A 17468-nucleotide genomic window follows, 5' to 3' on the forward strand; every position below is an offset into this window, starting at 1 on the left:
CGCGGGGCGGGGCCGCGGGGAGGGGCGGGGCCGCGGGGAGGGGCGGGGCGGGGCGGGGCGGGGAGCCCGCGGGGGCGCTGCTGCCTCCGAGGGCGGACGCGGGTCCCCGGGTCGGGCCTCCCGGGAGCCGAGCCCTGCGGGGGCAGGAGGCCGGGTCCGGATGCTGGGGCCCCGGCTCTGACGGCCGCCCTGCTGCTGGTCCAGCCCGGCCTCTCCGAGCTGAGAAGGCCCCGCGGGCCAAGCATCCCCCGTGGGGGCCGAGGCCGCGCCCCAGTGAGGACTGCCCGAGCCGGCCGCCCGCACCGCTGACCCCGGGCCAGCGGCCTTGACCTCACTGCCCACTGCGCGACCCACTGGCCCTCCTCCCACCCGGCTGCCTTCTCCCCACTCGGGGGCCACTCTTGACACTAGTCCCCTCGTCCCGCGCCGACCTCCCTGAAATACAGTCGTTTCACCACCGCCCTTTGCCTGCGGGTGCCGCCCGCAGCCAGTGCCCGAGCCTGGCCTGTGGGACTCGGGGGCGCCAGGTGCTCTGCGGCCCTGTGCCCCTGCGACCTTAGGGCTCGTCCTGCCCCATCGTGCCCCGGTCCCTGCAAAGGCACCACCTCCAAAGCCCAAGGCACATCCCCAGGTGTCCTCTCTCATGGCACCCTGGCCCTCTCCAACCTGAGCCTCCCATGGAGTCAGCCTCCTCCAAAGTACAAGCTCTTGACAGCTGCTCTGGGAGCTGACTGGGGATGACTGGGAAAGAGGAGGGGGGAGAGGGCTGGGAGGGAGGGGAGGAGAGGGGAGGGGAGGGGGGAGAGGGCTGGGAGGGAGGGGAGGAGAGGGGAGGGGAGGGGGGAGAGGGCTGGGAGGGAGGGGAGGGGAGGGGAGGGGGGAGGGGAGGGGGGAGGGGAGGGGCAATCCACTTGTTCACCAGCTATGCCAGGCCAGGGACTGCATCTGCTCAGCTCCCCCGTGTGTCTGCCCCCGAGGCACTCAGTCTCTGTGTGATCACTGTGTGGTGAATGAATGAATGAATGAATGAATGAATGAATGAACAAACGAACAAATTTCACAGTCCTCCCAGATCCTGGAGAAGTCGGGGTTTTATTTCGTCCTACCTCCTGGGCCAAGTGTCCTCTTGTCTCGCTCCTTAGGGAAATCCGCTGAGGCGCCCGACGCCCAGGGGCCAGGGGCCTGCCGGCCTCTCCTCTGGGGGGCCTCGAGGTGTACACGCGAGCTGCAGCCTCGCCCCCACAGAAAGCAGCAGGGCCAGGCCTGCGGAAAGAACATGGAACGTGAGGCCAGGGCTGGGGGGCCGTGGAAGGCCGTGGGACCGCGGGTGGGTGGCTGGCCCTCTCTGGTCTCTGTCTCATGAACTCACGGTTAGTGGCTGGGCCCGCGTGGCGCAGGTGAACACGCTCTCTCTGACATCACCCGCGAGTCTGAAACAGCAGACGGGCTTCTGTGCTTCCTCCTTTCGGGCCCACTTTGAACGTAGCCCGCATGCGCCTGCCTCCTGTCAGCGTTGGTCGTGGGGACCCCATCTGGAAAACGGCTGTGGTAAAGGGCCCCGCGGGGGCTCTGGGTGCGGCAAGATCATCATTAAGGGGCTGGGGGGGCAGCCCAGGTGGCTCGGCGGTTTGGCACCACCTTCAGCCAGGGCGTGATTCTGGGGACTCGGGATCGAGTCCCATGTCGGGCTCCCTGCCTGGGGCCTGCTTCTCCCTCTGCCTGGGTCTCTGCCTCTCTCTGTCTCTCTCTCTCTCTGTCTCTCATGAATAAATAAATAAAATATTTTTTAAAAAGGGGGCCGAGCGGGGACTCCACTGCTCTCCCCACCCCGACCTAGGAAAGGCCAACAAAATCCCAGCCAACCCATAAACCCCAAACAGCTGTGGGTTTCAGGGAGGAGATGGGCGGGAAGCGCCCCCGAGTCCCCTTACCCCTAGGGGAGGCAGGCCCATCTCCCGGGAGAGACCCCAGGTCAGAGCAGGGCTGCCCCCTGGTGCCCCACGCCAGCCCACCGGCACACGCAGGCACCCCGGTTCAGTTTGTGCAACTGGGGTCCTGGTCCGCGCAGCCAGGCCTCCCCTCGGGGGAGCGGGGACGCAGACACTCCCATCTTTGAAGTGGAGGCTGAGGTTTAGGACGCAGCGACTTGCCCGGGGTCCCCTGGCTTCTAAATCTGCAATGCTGCATCTCCCACTGCTGAGGGGGGGCATCCCCGCGTCAGGGGCCGCAATGGGAGATTGTCGCCTGGTGCCACAGACAAGTCAGAGTTGTGTCCCTCTCTGGGTGGTGTGAGCTCTGGAGGGGAAACAGAAGACGCGGGGTGGGGGGTGGGGGGTTGTAGCCCGGAGCGGAAACCAGCAGTTTCATCCTCTGGGAACAGGGCTGTACCTTGTGACCATGTGACACCCCCCCCCAGCCACCTCTGATTGGCCCAGAGCAAGGTCCTCCTCGCGGTTGCTGAGCAGGTGTCTGCTTGTGTCAGTGTGACCCAGATAGGGGTCTTTCGCTCTCGCATGGCTCCTCGGGCCCCGAGACACACAGGAGGCGAACAAGGGCCCGGTGCACGCAGGCCTCCTGGGCCCCTCTGTGGCTAAAACCCTGGAAGTCTCAGCAAGCCTGAGCAGGGGACATGCAGTGAGCCACCTGTCACCAGAGATGCCAGGTGAGGAGCTCCTTCACCCCACACCCAGGGGCCCAAGGCTGGGGTGAGGTAGAGAGCTGAGTAGTGTCGCCCCCAAAACTCACATACACCCGGAACCTCAACACCGGAGCTTATTTGGAAATAGGGTCTTTGCAGACGTGTTTTTTATTCTTTTTTTTTCTAATATTTTATTTATTCAGGAGAGACACACAGAGAGAGGCAGAGACACAGGCAGAGGGAGAAGCAGGCTCCCTGCGGGGAGCCCAACGTGGACTCGAACCCAGGACCCCGGGGTCACGCCCTGGGCCCAAGGCAGACGCTCAACCGCTGAGCCCCCGGGCGTCCCTGCAGCCGTGTTAGACCTCAGACGAGGTCGCGCGGGGTCAGGGTGGGCCATGACTCCACGGCTGGTGTCGTTGGAAGACGAGGGCACACAGGGGCGCCTGGGCAGCTCAGTCAGTGAAGCGTCCGACCCGGTTTCAGCTCAGGTTGCGATCTCGGAGTCCTGCGTCCGAGCCCCGCGTGGGGCTCTGCCCTCAGCATGGGGTCAGCTGGAGATTGTCACCCTCTGCGTCCCTCTGCTCGTGCCCCTCGCTCCTGTGAGCTCTCCCCTAAGTAAACAAACAACTTAACACGCCCGCACAGGCACCCACGCGGAGGGCAGAGCTCGGCCACAGGCCCCGGGATGCCCGGAGGCCCCGGGAGCCGGGAGCAGCAGGACGGACCCTCCCCTGGGGCCTGCCGAGGGAGCACGGCCCCGCCACAGCCGGATGTCAGGCTGCGGGCTCCAGAATGTAGGAGGATGAGTGGCCTCGGGGCACCCCGCTCGCGGTTCTTGCACACGGCGGCCGAGGACTCCCGGAGATGCGCACCCGTCACGGGTTGAACTGTGATCCCCGAAGAGACCTGTGGAAATTGCAGCCCCTGGTGCATGTCGGAGAACGAGGTGTTGCCGGCCCTATTCCTGCAGAGGGGAGAACCCGTCCCAGGCCTCCCAGCCTCACAGGGGGATGTGGGGGTCACCGGCGCCCCCGGCATTCCGGGGCCTGCAAGAGCATCGCCCCCGTCTCGGCCCCATCTTCACGGGGCTTCCCCCGGCCTGACCCGGTCCACGTGTTCCAGTCTGTCACGTTGGATGAGGCCTCACTTGACCTTGAAAAATGTCTCCTTTGGTGACCCTATTTCCAGAGAAGGTGCCCTCGTGGGGCCCTGGGGGCTAGGACCCGAAAGGATCAACGGAGGTGAAAGCAGTTCACTGGTCACACAGCACGCACGCAGGTGTGCGCCCACCCGGGGCACAGTCACGGCCCTCCAGCCCCCTATGGGGCCGGCAGCCTGACACCCAGTCCCCGCGCGTTCCACAGGGCCCCAGGGGGCTGCGGCCACCTGCAGGGGGGACCCGCTCGCTCTCGCCTCCCTAGACTCCTGCCCTCTTGCCCCCAATCTTCCCTTGGGGCCAAGACGGGTCACGACAGCGAAGTCCACGCAGCCGCCACGGGAGAACCCGGCCGCCCTCTCTGCAAAAATGAAAACAATGTCACTCATCTCTTTTCTTAAAAAAGTTATTTTTTTAATGTTGAAGTGTAGCGAACACATCCTTAGATGACGTTAACACGTTTGTAGATGTCGTCTTACGTTCTACGCCACTGTTAGCATTGTTAGGCGCGCAGGGAGGCCCCGCCCGGGCCTTGCAGGGCGGTCAGGCCCCGCGGACTGACGCCCGCCCCAGCCCCACCATCCCGCGGTGGCCGTTCCCACCCGGATCCCAGGCTCTGCCCTCCAGAAGGTGGGAGGGGAGACCCCTGCGGCTTACGACCCCGTGGTTCCTGGACGCGGCCGCCCACGCACACTTCTCACTCGGGCCTCAGTCTCTCAACTCCAGCCACATCCTGCGTCCTGACGGGTCACCCGGAGGCCGAGGCAGCCCACAGCCCTTCCTCCCTCCAGGCCTGGGTGCTGCTCCTCTTCCTGCTGTCACCAACGCCGCCTCCCCGCCCATCCCAGGGACAGGCCTGCCAGGTGTGGTGCAGCCCCCGGGCACAGCAGGCCCCTGCCCCTCGTTCCACTCCCCTCGCCTCTGCTGGGTGCCTTCCTGGGGCAGCCTCGACCCTGACCCCCGGGGGGACATCACCCCTGTCTCTACGGGGCTTCCTCCGGCCTGTCTGCATCCACGTGTCCCTTTATAAGGATGCCCGTCATCGCTCTGGGGCCCCTCTGCTCCAGTGGGACCTCACCCCAACTAAGTACCCCTGCAGCGACCCCAACCCAAACACAGTCCTGGCCTGAGGTCTGGTGTCAGGACGTCCACACGTGCACCTGTGGGGAGGGGAACACACCACCAGCCACGCCACCCGCTCGGGCTGGGCCTGGTCCTCTTCGTTTCCGAACTGTGGACTAAGACTCACGCCCTCCCTCCCGTGTCCATGTGGAGTGTCTGCTCCGCCACCAACAGGGCCCCTCCAGCTGGGCTGCTGAGACCTTCCTGTTTCTACTCCGGCCACCTCTACTGTTACTTTTCCTTCATGGCAAGGGATGCTGGTTTCTCGTTTTCTGCACTTCCTTTTTCAAATTAAAACAGTGAAACGTAAAAAAAAAAAAGACAAAAACTAGTTGTTTTAAAAGAAAAGCACAAAAGAAACGCACCGTGGTGGATTGTGGACACGGCTGAGAGCAAGGCAGTGTGAGGGCAGGGGCGGCTGGGGGGCCAGGCCCACTGCAGGGCGCGTGGGCAGGGGTCGGGCCACGGGGGCGACATGCATGCAGGCGCCACTCACAGCCCCGCAGAGGCTCCGAGATGCAAAAGGACTGGAGTGTTTATTTCCAGGATCGGGTCCGCCCCACCACGGAGTAACCAAGGTGCCCGGGGCCGCGGGGGCTCAGGGTGAGTGTGGGTGAACGTGCGGGCGAATGTGTGGGCGGGGGGCCTCCCACACCTGCTCCATGGCCCTGCAGCCGGGTGGCGTCAGTGCTGGGGCCGCACACCAGGGGCCTCGGGATGTGAAGGGACACCCGGGAGACCCAGGGCTCGGGGCTCCCATCCAGGAGGCTGCGACCTGCGGGGGCCGTGGCCACCCTTGGACGCCACATGGTGTTCAGTGCAAGTAGCCAAAGCAAGCGTGGCCGCAGTCGTGCCCGGGCTTCTGGCGAGGCCGGCGTTAGGCGTGGCAGTGTGACGGGGACGGCCAGCCAGGAGCCGGGGGGGCAGCGTTCGGGGCCCTGGGAAGCCCGGCCAGCAAGGGCTCGGGCCACCAGGTGTCCCCCGCCCGTCCACTCACAGGGCGCTGCCGAGGTGGCCGGGGACACTCCGGTCCTTCTGGCGTCTTGCTTAGGTTCCTCGTTAAGGCACAGATTTGTCACATCTTCGTTCCTTCTACAAAGCCATTCTCTGGAGAAACTCAGGCTCCTGCTTCGTGCAGCTCGAGCAACAGTGGGGTCAGAGGCTCCGAGGCGCGGCTGGGCCGTGGAGGCGCAGTCACACCCACTCTGCAGGTGCCACTGGTGTCCCCCGGTCTGCACCCCGCGGTCTGCACAGCAGGGAGAGCCCAGCGGCCCCGTCCTCCCCATGGGACCCGCCCCAGTGCTGGGATCTCCACAGAGGTCCACTCGAAGTTCCCAGGAGGAGAGCCGCTGCAGGTGGGCAGGCTGGAGGCAGGCTGGCCAACGGCCCTGCACAGTGGCCACGGAACCCAGAGCACGTGGGGCGGACAGATGGACAGGGGCTCAGATCATGGTGCCCCGGCAGCTAAATGCCTCTGGCTGACCCCGTAGGCTGTTCACAAGGGCCCTCTAGCCCCAGGTGGGCAGAGACACAGGAGGAGGAGGTCATGAGGGACCCAGCCAAGACCCCATCGCCCACAGGGACAGGAAGAGGGGGAGAAGGCCCGAGGGCCACACCCCGGCACAGAACACGCGGGTGGACACGAGGTCAGTCGTCCTCAGAGCCATCAGCTCTGGAAGGCAGGCAGCTGGCCTGCTGCCACCTTCTCCCTGGGGAGGCCTGTGTCGGCCCTCAGATGGCCCGGGCAGGAGAGGGTGTGGATAGCATGACGACCGAACGTGACGTGTGGCAGGGGCATCCTCCTGCCAGGCGCAGAGGCTGGACGGTTTCTGGGCGGCGCTTGCGAGGACCTCCCTCCCGAAGGTGAGATGAACACAAACACGGGTCCCCAAGTGCTCCTGGGCTCTGCTGCCCTGGCTGGGGGAGGAGAGGATGGCGACGGGGGCAGGTGGGCAGGCCGTGGGGCCACGCAGCCCCCCTACGGCCACTGGCTGCCAGAAGCCGGGTAGCTGGGCACGGTGGGGTACTCGGGCAGGCTATTCCCTGAGAAGTTGTTGTACTGAGCCTCTCTGGACGGTGGGTTCCGCCAAACGCCCGTGTTCCACTCGGTCTGTGCCTTCTGGAAGCTTCCGCCCGCCCCCCGGTAGATCCTGTGTACCTGGAGGGGCAGAGGATGGGGAGGCAGAGAAGGAGGAAGACAAATTGAGCCAGAGTGCGTGTTGGGGAGGCTTCCTCGGGTTTGAGGCAGGGCCTCAGATGATTTACAGAAGCAAGAGAAACACCTCAGGGGACACGTTGGAAAACGCCCAGACGCTGCCAACAGGGCGGACGCGGGAGGCCCCGCCCTCATCTACGGCCACGGTCCCCACTGCTGACCTGTGTGGCCACCGCCCGCCTGACGCTCCCGCCCTGCACCCCGCGCGTGGTCGTCTCCTGGGCAGAGACCGCCGGGGTAACCGACTGCCCCCTGCACCTGGGGACCACAGGCCAGTGCCGGAGATTCTAGAAAACTCAGCAAGTGAAAAACGGCCTTTAACTCAACACTCCTGATGACCAGCGAGGCTGCACACGGTCCCCGTGGCTCCACGGAGTCTTCTCCCGCGCGACTACTTAGGAAGTCTCCGTGTCTGCCCTCCCTCGGGGGGGGGGGGGGGGCGGTGGTGGGCACGAGCGCTGGCACAGCTCGTGTTGGGGGAACTGAGCGTGTCCTGTGGGTCACCCGGGGGAGGACCCTGGGAGCTCGAGCCTGGTGTCCCCGCCCCACCCCCAGGCCTCCGCCCTGAGCTCGTGCGCTTCACGTCCTCTCCGTGTAAGGTAGGGCCGCGGGGCTGACCGTGTGCTGAGCCCTGGGCCCCCCGCACGTCCCGCACCTGGGGCCGGTCCCGGGGTCCACTCTCTGTTTTCAAAGCACACACCCTACTTGAATCCGCAAACCTTCCTACCTCCCTAGGGTTTCAGGGCGCGTCTGTTCTCTAACTTAGAATGCTTGCCGCTCAACGGAAGTCCCTGTTGCAAAGAGCCGGCCCCTGCGCGGACTTCACCCCGGAGCTGTGTTTAGACTCACTCCCCCATGTCTCCGCGCACACGCGTGGTTAATGCCGGCCCCCGCCCCGCCCTCCGGCTGTCTACACAGCTGAAAGCATCACGGACGCACATGCAGGGGGAGTGGACGCTTCCATCTTCCCAGACCGCCAGGTGCAGTGGGGAGAAAGCCCATGTGAGCCAGGAAACGTGCTCTAACAGCCAGACTGTTGTGGCAAAAAGGCTAGAGACACTCGAGTCACGGCCGACCACACAGCCCGTGTGGGGGCACAGCGCTGGATCGATGCCCGCGTCCCCTCCCTTGCCCGTGGGGACCCCAGGCACGTCCACGGTGTCCACCTCCAGGGGGGCTCATGGCCACGCACCAGCTTCTCACGACGGCTGGACGAGCATTCCTGCTGCTGCCGTCTCCAAGCACCCAGAGCGGTGCCACCCACGGGAACTTTCTATGACAGGGGAGCCGGCCTACCAGCCCCACGCAGCCGGCAAGGACGTGAGTGGAGGCGGGTGCCCAGTGTAACTGCCCATGGTAGCAGGTATCCAGCGGCGGGCCCAGCCGGGCAGCACAGAGCACACCCTGGGACACGCACGTCCTCGGGGCCGGGGCCGGGGTGCCCTCTAAGGCAGGTGTGCTCAGCAGCGGCCCACGCTACACACTTCCCCGAGCCCGCCTTGTACAGATGAGCTCGTTCCCATTCGGTCTCTTGCTCCTGAAACGCGGATGAGACCAGCCCCCAGAACTTGGGAGGATCAGGTGACAGGCTGCCTGCGAACAGGCTAGAAGTCGCAGGATGCAGAGGACTCACCTTCACGATCACAATGGCCATCATGGCAGCGGACACGGAGAACAGGATGGCTGGAAAGAGCATGACCACGGCGGCCCCGACGCTGGTCTGGAAGAACCCGATTGCTGACAGCCAACCACTGCAAGGGCCGAGAAAGAGCGTGGGTGCCAGCCCGGGTGCCAGCCGAGGGCCAGCACGTTCATATGCAAAGTGCTCCGGCAAACGGACAAGAAAAAAATAAACCAGCAGCGGAAAACCAGCATTTCGTACGAAGACTTGCAGGGGCCAGTGAATACACAAAGCTCAAACCCAGCAATGAGGAAGAACGGGGGCCTAGGGGGCTCGGGGCTCCCCAGGAGCATCTGCCTTCCGCCCATGGCGTGACCCCGAGGTCCCGGGATCGAGTCCCACCTCAGGCTCCCTGCATGGAGCCTGCTTCTCCCTCTGCCTGTGTGTCTCTCATGAATACGTAAAACCTTTAAAAGATGAAAGAACAGGGTCTCCGCGTTCCACTGTCACGCAGGCGAGCGCAGCGCGTGTGAGGGGCCGAGAGCAGCCCTGCGCTGGCGGGCGTGTGCCCCTCCCGGTCAGGAGCAGTGGCCGTTACCTACAAAACCGCCAGGTGCTCATTTCTTGCTCCCAGGCCGCCTCCTCCTGAGAACGAACGCCGCAGGATCACACGTAACCACGAGCACGTTCACCGGCTGGAGACCACACGGACGTGCAGCGTGTCGCGGCCCCTCAGGGGAACGCTGACGTGGTGTCGGGGAAGCGACCGGGGCGGGGGGGGGGGGGGTCGGCACGGCAAGGCCCTGCGACACCACACTCGGGCCAACACCCACACTTGCCTCTTACAGCGAGAGATGGGGAGCAACCCTGCTGGAGATTTTATTTTTTTTTTAATTTTTATTTATTTATGATAGTTACACAGAGAGAGAGAGAGGCAGAGACACAGGCCGAGGGAGAAGCAGGCTCCATGCACCGGGAGCCCGATGTGGGATTCGATCCCGGGTCTCCAGGATCACGCCCTGGGCCAAAGGCAGGAGCTAAACCGCTGCACCACCCAGGGATCCCTATTAATTCATTTATTTTTAAGATTTTATTTATTTATTAGAGAACAGGGAGATGGAGAAGCAGGCTCCATGCAGGGAGCCGACGTGGGACTCAATCCCGGGTCTCCAGGATCACGCCCTGGGCTGAGGGTAGCGCTAAACTGCTGAGCCACCCGGGTTGCCCTGGAGATTTTATTTTTCTGGACGGATAACCCCTCCCCCCCCACACACACACAGGGCTGGAGCCTCGGGGACGGAGAAGCACGTAAAGCGACCAGGAAACGGACGCTGGCTCGCTACCTTTAACTTAACCATGCACCGTGTTCGGGCTTCACCGCAGTCCCCTGGAGTCCCCGTGTCCCACTGGCCACGTCCACTGGCCACATGCGCACTTGCCCCTGCAGCCCCCACTCCCAGGAGCGTCACCCCCGAGGAGACGAAGGCTGCATCCAGCCACCCCCAGCACCCACGAGGCAGGGCCCCGCCCCTCTGGAGGCTGCCCGTGCTGGTCTGCGAGCTGCTCGAGCCTCCGGGACCAGCGCGACTGGCGTGCAGTCAGCACACGTGGGTTCCCCGCAGGCACGTTCAGGAGACCACGCACCATGCTCTGAACGAGGCAGGCTGCGTGGCCCCGTCATCCACGTGCACAACATAGGGGCAACCAGAGGAGCCCCTGGGCCCCAGGCTCACACTATGCTGGCCGCTGGGGACACACCTGCTGCCCGTCCCCACTCGGCCCGGGGCAGCTGGAAGAGCTGCTGGGAGGGAGCCTTAGCCGGGCCAGGAGACTGTGTGCGAGCCCGGTGGGGAAGCAGGTGCAAGCAACGGGAGCACCTGCAGGCAGGGCCGGGCTGGGGGAACAGGTGCGGGCAGAGGTGGGCGGCTGGAGGGCTCAGGCGGGGGCTGGGTGGTCAGAGGCTCCTGGGAGGGGAGGAAGCGCTGGCTCTGCTGGGGAGCGTCACTCCCGGGACTACTATCCTCCCAAAAGGTCTGGGGCACTGAGAAGAGGGGCCGAGCGGGCAGGGGCCCTGGCCTGAGGTTTGAGGTCTCTGGGGAGAGTGCATGCACCCACAGGCAGGGGTGGGGGCTGGGGAGCCTGCTCCATAGCACCAGCCTCCCAGCAGGACCAGGACCGAGAAGAGTGTCCTCCACCACCCAGCATGACCACACTCAGGCTCTAGGGATGACCAACCGGCCTCCGTCAGCTACAGCTGCCTGAGTGACTGGGCTTGCTGTGTACCAGCCGTGTCACCAAGAGGCCAAGGCGTCAGCAGTGGGGAGTAAGGAGGATGGAGAGAGACCTGGAGATGGAGGGCAGGGGTGAGGAGGGGGTGGGTTTGCCAGGTGCTCCCCTGAGCTGCTCAGGCAGGAGCCTGCGGGCTGGAACCACACAGAGGACAACGGGGTATGTGAAAGGGCAGCGCAGACACGGGATGTGGGGAGTCCAGCAACCCCCAGGTCAGCACAGCTGTTGCATCACCAAGCAATCCCACAGCCGGGCGCACACTCAAGATGCGGACATACGTGTCACAGCTGCCCTGCTGATGGGAGCAACACCTATAGATACCCCAAAGCCTACTGGCAAGTGGACAGAAGCACACAGTGTGTCCCCTGCACACGGGCACGTCCCTGGGCCACATGAGCAGGAGCGAGGCACCCACATGCCACCCCTGGGACAGACACCCAGACCCCAACATTCGAGGAGGGCCCACAGGGTGTGAGTCCATGTGTGTGACACGTCCAGGATGGGCTCGTCCATGCACGGGGAGGGGGCTCAGGGGCGGGGGGGACTGGGCAGGGGTGTGTGTGACGGCTGATGGGGGTAGATCGTTCTGGTGGGGACAGAACATTCCTGAATTAAACAAAAGTAATGTCTGCACGACCTTCGGGATGTACTAAGACCACTGAACTGTTCACTTCAGAAGAGGGACTATCTGGGGCGCCTGGGGGACTCTGTTAGTGAGGCATCTGCCTTCTGCTCAGGCCATCGTGATCCCGGGGTCCTGGGATCGAGTCCTGCACTGGGCTCCCTGCTCAGGGGAGGGCCTGCTTCTCCCTCAGACTGTCCCTTTCGCTCGTGCTTGCACGCGCTCCCTCTCTCAAATAAGTAAACCAATGAATCTTTAAGAGAAATAAAACCAAGGAGTGAACTTCTGGTCTGTGGTACACATCTCACTAAAACCATTATCCTAAAAACTGACCTGCGGGAAAGCACAGGACCATGAAACCTCCTCCTTCAGTAAACCCACTGGAAAGGAGGGCGGAGCGCAAAGACTGGCGAGAGCTTCAGAGAGAATCCAACGCACAGAAGCACACACGCCCACCTGGGGTCGCATCTGGACAAACTGCTAAAGCAAGCACCTGTCCTGTGTGCACCTTCCTGAAAACCGGGGCACCCCACCCCAGGCTCACCCCAGGGCTCAGCCCAGGCCCCAGAGCCTCCTGTTCTCTGCCCCTCCCTCCAGGGTCCTGCCCTCGAGGCTCAAGGAGCAATCAGAGCATTTGCTGGAGGGTCAGGAGGAGGGGTGGAGGCAGCTCAGTGGTCCATCCTGCTGGAAGAACTGGACACGCTCCAAGTAAGCAGGTCTTGGTGGGCACAGATGCCTGGCGCGCAGACCCAAGAGCCCCAAAGAAAGGGGGTGCCAGAGCGTACCTTAGCCTCTACCAAGAAACCCTCCTTCAGCTTCCCCTGCTCCTTCGGGGAGATGGTTCCACCTCTCTCAACCTCTGGCAGGTAATGAAGAAGAAAATGCACCTGCTGCTCCCGGAGGGATTGTCCGCAGGCTGCACAACTGAGTATCATCGTAAACCACTCAAAAAAGATCACTTCAAAGCAAATTATAATTTTATGACTTTTTAAAAAGCTCTTTAAAACTTGAAGTAGGCCCCATGCCCAACGTGGGGCTGGAACTCACGGCCCTGAGATGAAGAGTTGCATGCTCCCCCCGCTGACCAGCCAGGTGCCCCTGAAGAACCCACTTAAAAAGCCAGAATTTAAGCAAGCGGAGAGTACCAAGGGATGGAGCTCGGGTTCTCGGGTGTGATGCAGCATCACAGACTCGTAGATACACATACAAACGTAGGATTCTTTCCTGTGTCTGGAAGGTTCTCTCCCTTTACGGGCTCACAGGGAAGCATTTACGGAGTGGATGCACATCTGGAGTGTGTGGGGAGTGACAGGGCCTCAGGACTCGGGGCTGGCTGGGTGCCAGGGATGGCACACGGGCCCCCGAGAGCATCCCCTCAGAGGATGAGCCTGTGCCCCAGGAAGAAGGCCGAGGACAGGGACCAGGCACAGCAGCTGCTGTCTATGCAGCCCCGGGAAGGGGGCCTGGAGCCCAGCAGCCCCCAGGATCCGGGAGGGCGGGAGACTCGGGCCTGGGCTTCCAAAAAGATGTGGTCTGGCAGAGCAGCGCCCTGGGGGCCACCCCCTGCACCGGCTCCCTGCGCTGGACCCCCTGCGCCGGACCCCCTGCACCGGCCTGGGCGGCCCTGGGGCGGGGAGGAATCTCATCCAACCACGGGAACAAGCCAGAGCCGGAAGGGGCCGCCCCCACGCTGCCCCACCCCGCCCCCAGCAACAGACTGGGAGCACGGGGAGCCTGTGCGCGACCAGATGGGCCTGGAGCCGCCACCGCAGGGTCTCTGTCCTTGGGTCCTCCTCCTTTCTCAGAACCGGAAGACACTTCGGAGCAGCTCTCTGCCCAAGCTCACCAGCCGGGTGGTCATCTGTCCCCTGCCCCATGTGGCCCGCACTCAGGCAGGGAAGGGAAACTCTGGAAGTTCCCTTTCTACGGGCCTTCGTGCCTGCCCAGGGTGGAAACCAGGGTGGGGGGGCACTGAGCACGAGCGCTGGCACGGCGGGCCCGAGACCCCTCCCCAGACGCCCTCTGCCACGTCTGGAACTGGACGCCCAGCTCCCGCCACCTCGCAGGCTGAGCCGTCTGTGCAGACACGGGGTTCGTGCTGAGCACCTGCTGCCCTCCTGAGCCTGGGGTCCCGGCCGAGCCGGGCAGAGGGCCCCCCGAGACCGACCCCCGCGGAGAAGCTGGGCGCCGGGTCTCTGCCAGCCCCGAGACCACACCTCGCGCACATACTCATGGCTCGTGTTGGGGGAACTGAGCGTGTCCTGTGGGTCACCCGGGGGAGGACCCTGGGAGCTCGAACCTGGCGGCCCCACCCCGCCCCCCAGGCCTCCGCCCTGAGCTCGTGTGCTTCACGTCCTCTCCGCGTAAGGCCGAGCCATGGGGCTGAGTGTGTGCTGAGCCCCGGGCCCCCGGCACGTCCCGCACCTGGGATCCCAAAACAGCCCCTCCCTGGCTCTCCAGACCCAGATGTGGGAGGGCATCAACCGAGAAGAACCCCAACACCGAGGGTCCACACAGAGCTCATCTGCTCACCAGGAAGACTTGGGGGAGGCTCTTCTGGAAACAATCCCAGATTAGAGCAGAAGGTGACCCCTAGATCTTTAAGGGATCAAAAGACACAGGAGCAGGTGGACGACAGGAAGGAGCTGAGGAGCAGGCTCGGGAGGCCATCAAAACCCCACAAGATGCCAACTGAGAGGCCACACAGGGCCCACCTGAGCACACACAGAGGACTCCGCACCAAAGCAGGGGCACCCTCAGACAGCCTCAGGTGTCACCCATGGGACACGACGCCAACGACGACCTGCAGCCAGCCAGGAGCCCCGCAAGCACCCACATCCTCATCCTGGGACCTGGGAGGTATCTCCTCCCGCAGCAGAGGGAACCTCGTTCAAGACCCCAGGGTGGGGATGACTCTGGGTTCCCAGGGGGTCCTCCCGAGAGGGAGGCAGGGGAGGGCAGCCTCAGACGGGCAGACCCCATGCTGGTGGCGAGGGTGGAGGAGGGGCCGCAGGCCGGGGAGGGGGCATCTCTGGAAGGTGAGGGACAGGAGGAGCTCTCCCTGGGTCCCCAGGGGGACCAGCCCTGCCCACACCCAAGTTTTAGCTTCATGAAGGTCACATCAGATTCCTGAGCCCGGAAGCAGGAAATAAGTCTGCTTGTTGTAACTTGTGACGACAGCCACGCCACTGGGTACAACACCTTCAACACAGATAAGACTGGCTCGCTGTCCACAGAGGGGTCACTGTCCTGGGGAGGCCTCCCGCCGTCCGCTGACCGCTCCTCCCGGACACACCGCAGGGGCACACCTCCCAGCCTCCTGGGGGCCCGTGAGCACGTCCCAGGCAGGACCCAGCCCCAGCCCTGCCCGCACCGCCCTGAGTGCTCAGAGGCCAGGGCAGCACACGCACCGCGTCTCACGCCCCAGGCGGCTCGGGCTCTTCCCACCCCACAGCGAACACGCGGCACGCCCGGGCTCCGCGGCCTGGCTCACCATGCGCCCCATCCCGAGAAGCCGATCGCCTGGATGACGGTCAGGACAAACTGCGCTCCGAAGATGAAGAAGAACGCCATGAAGTTGAAGGAGCTGTCGGCTCTGGAGAGGAGAGGGGACGGCCGTCACCGCCGCCGTCACCGCCGCCCTCGCACACGGCAGGGCCCGCGGGGGTCTACGCCCTCCCCAGCAGCACCCCATGTGCGCTCGGACGGGGCCTGGGCTCTGCGGGGCCGAGATGCTGGAAACCCGCTGCACCCTGACACGCTCCCGGTTGCAGAGGGACCAGAGCGATCTCAGTACGAGCGGCTGACGCTCCCGTGGTTGCGGGGGGTTAACCGGGGAGAAGGTGCGTCGGCAGACCGAGGACAACAGGGCCCTGGAGGTGGAGGCGGGAAGGGGCAGGGCAGCTCCCAGGCAGTCCGCACACCCCTGCGTTCCTGCTGAGGCGGCCTGAGCCGGCCCGGGGCCCGGAGAACAGCCCCTCCCGGCCTCCGCACACACGCGCGTTTCCAGCTCTCGTCAAGGAGGGCCCCTCAGGGACGCTTCCCACGGACTCAGAGCCTGGGACTCGGACCACGTAGGGGCAAGCACGGCAGCTCCGGAGCAATGGGCTCAGGGCGGCCAGTGTCCACAGAAGCCACGGGCTGCCAACAACCCAGGGTGGGTACACGCAGCGTGTCCACCACACACGGGAGCATCGCTTGACCAGGAATAGGAGTGAGGAGCCCAGGACGCTCAGGGAGGGAACCAGACACAGGAAGCCCCACGGGGTGCGAGTCCACGTGTGTGACATGTCCAGGACGGGCTCATCCACGCACGGGGAGGGGGATCGGGGGGGCCGGGAGAGGGGGAGTGACAGCTGATGGGGACGGGGTTGCCTCAGCGGGGAGAGAATGTTCTGGAACTACACGGAAGTGATAGCTCCACGACGCCGTGAAAGCACCGAACACTGAAACGGGAAGTCAGCTAACACGTGAAGCGTCCCTCAGTTTAGTCACCAGAAGGCAACACAGGCCACAGCTGGCTGCAGTCTGCGGACCCGGGTTAGAAGCCGTCCCGCAAGCAGGACGGGAGAAAGGTTCCTGTACCCGCGCCAGGCGACAGGCTCGTGTCCTGAGCACAAGGTCAGGCGTCCTGGCTCGCCCCGGAGCACCAGCCGCTCCCCGAGGCCCCGCAGACGCACAGCCCCGCGCCGACTCACCGGAAGGCCTTGTACGCGGGCCGGAACCAGCACACGTAGCCACAGGGAGAGAAGAGCAGCAGCCAGACCAAGGCCAGGCCAAAGTTGGCTCCCGAGCCGCCGCCGATCCACCAGGCCAGGCAGGCAATGAGGTTGACCCCCAGGGTGGCACAGTAGACTGGGGAGGGGGGCGAGGAGGGTGAGGGGGCGCCGGGCAGCGGGCCAGGACCCCCCACCCACGGAGAGCTGGGCCGCGGCTCTGGTCAGCACGAACGTCTCAGGGCCGGGGGGCTCAGGGGACATCACTTGGTTAGAAAGGCAAGGTTGGGCCCAAAATTTGGGTTCACGGGGGCCGGGGCCGCTCCGCGGTCTGGGCTGTCCCGGGCTGGGGTCAGAGACGGGAGGCCCCGCCCGCCCCGCCCGCGGGCTCACACAGCCACAGCCGGTAGATCCTCTTCACCAGGAGCTGGTGCTCGATGGGTATCTCGTCGGAGAAGTTCTGGTAGAAGCAGGGCTTCAGGGGGATGAACTTGGGCAGCGGCGGGAAGTTGTTCTCCTTTTCTGCAGGGACAGAAAACACCAGGAACGAGACCAGGCGGGGGGCCTCAGCGACAGCCCCAAACGCGTCCCTCCTCAGAACCTGTGGACGCGTCACCTCCCGCAGCACATGGGACCTCGTCCAAGGCCCCGCGGTGGGGGTGACCCTGGGTTCCCGGCATCCTCACCAGCTCCTCCCGAGAGGGGGGGAGCCCCAGAGACGGACAGGCCCCGTGCTGCTGGCAGTGAGGACGGAGGAGGGGCCGCGGGCCGGGAGGGGGCGCCTCTGGACGGGACAAGGCTGGAGGGGTCTCCCTGGGGCCCCGGGGGGGCGGAACCAGCCGTGCCCGCACCTGGGTTTGAGGACCCCCGACTTCACAACATGGAATGATAAACGTGGTTTAAATTTTTTTTTGTAATTTATTTATGATAGTCACAGAGAGAGAGAGAGGGGCAGAGACACAGGCCGAGGGAGAAGCAGGCTCCATGCACCGGGAGCCCGACGTGGGATTCGATCCCGGGTCTCCAGGATCGCGCCCTGGGCCAAAGGCAGGCGCCAAACCGCTGCACCACCCAGGGATCCCATAAA

The 17468-nt window shown here is 64.5% G+C and overlaps 1 protein-coding gene and 1 long non-coding RNA gene across 12 annotated transcripts in view; one reads left to right on the top strand and one right to left on the bottom strand.

Annotated features, from left to right (window-relative positions):
* The first annotated feature begins 82 nt into the window (after window positions 1-82).
* On the top strand, window positions 83-5248 carry LOC144290952 (uncharacterized). 3 transcript variants are annotated; one of them, XR_013358424.1, is made up of 4 exons: window positions 83-698; window positions 1143-1548; window positions 2381-2662; window positions 2842-5248. It is a non-coding gene; the product is annotated as an uncharacterized LOC144290952 (long non-coding RNA). The 3 variants fall into 3 exon arrangements; XR_013358425.1 differs by having other exon boundaries at window positions 2417-2662; XR_013358426.1 differs by having other exon boundaries at window positions 83-631.
* SCAMP4 (secretory carrier membrane protein 4) overlaps window positions 4190-17468 on the bottom strand; it is a 27891-nt gene continuing 14612 nt past the window's right edge. For 7 of the 9 annotated variants that reach the window (XM_077860663.1, XM_077860662.1, XM_077860657.1 and 4 more), the window contains exons 3-7: window positions 16775-16903; window positions 16364-16520; window positions 15160-15261; window positions 8768-8885; window positions 4190-7077 (exon numbers count right to left, since the gene is read on the bottom strand). In XM_077860663.1, the coding sequence (XP_077716789.1) occupies window positions 6898-7077; window positions 8768-8885; window positions 15160-15261; window positions 16364-16520; window positions 16775-16903 (686 nt within the window). In that variant the 3' untranslated portion in view covers window positions 4190-6897. The remainder of the gene's footprint in view (window positions 7078-8767; window positions 8886-15159; window positions 15262-16363; window positions 16521-16774; window positions 16904-17468) is intronic. The other 2 variants (XR_013358422.1, XM_077860664.1) reach the window with 2 other exon arrangements.

Source organism: Canis aureus, chromosome 19 (genome assembly GCF_053574225.1).
Source record: "Canis aureus isolate CA01 chromosome 19, VMU_Caureus_v.1.0, whole genome shotgun sequence".
Classification (NCBI taxonomy): domain Eukaryota; kingdom Metazoa; phylum Chordata; class Mammalia; order Carnivora; family Canidae; genus Canis; species Canis aureus.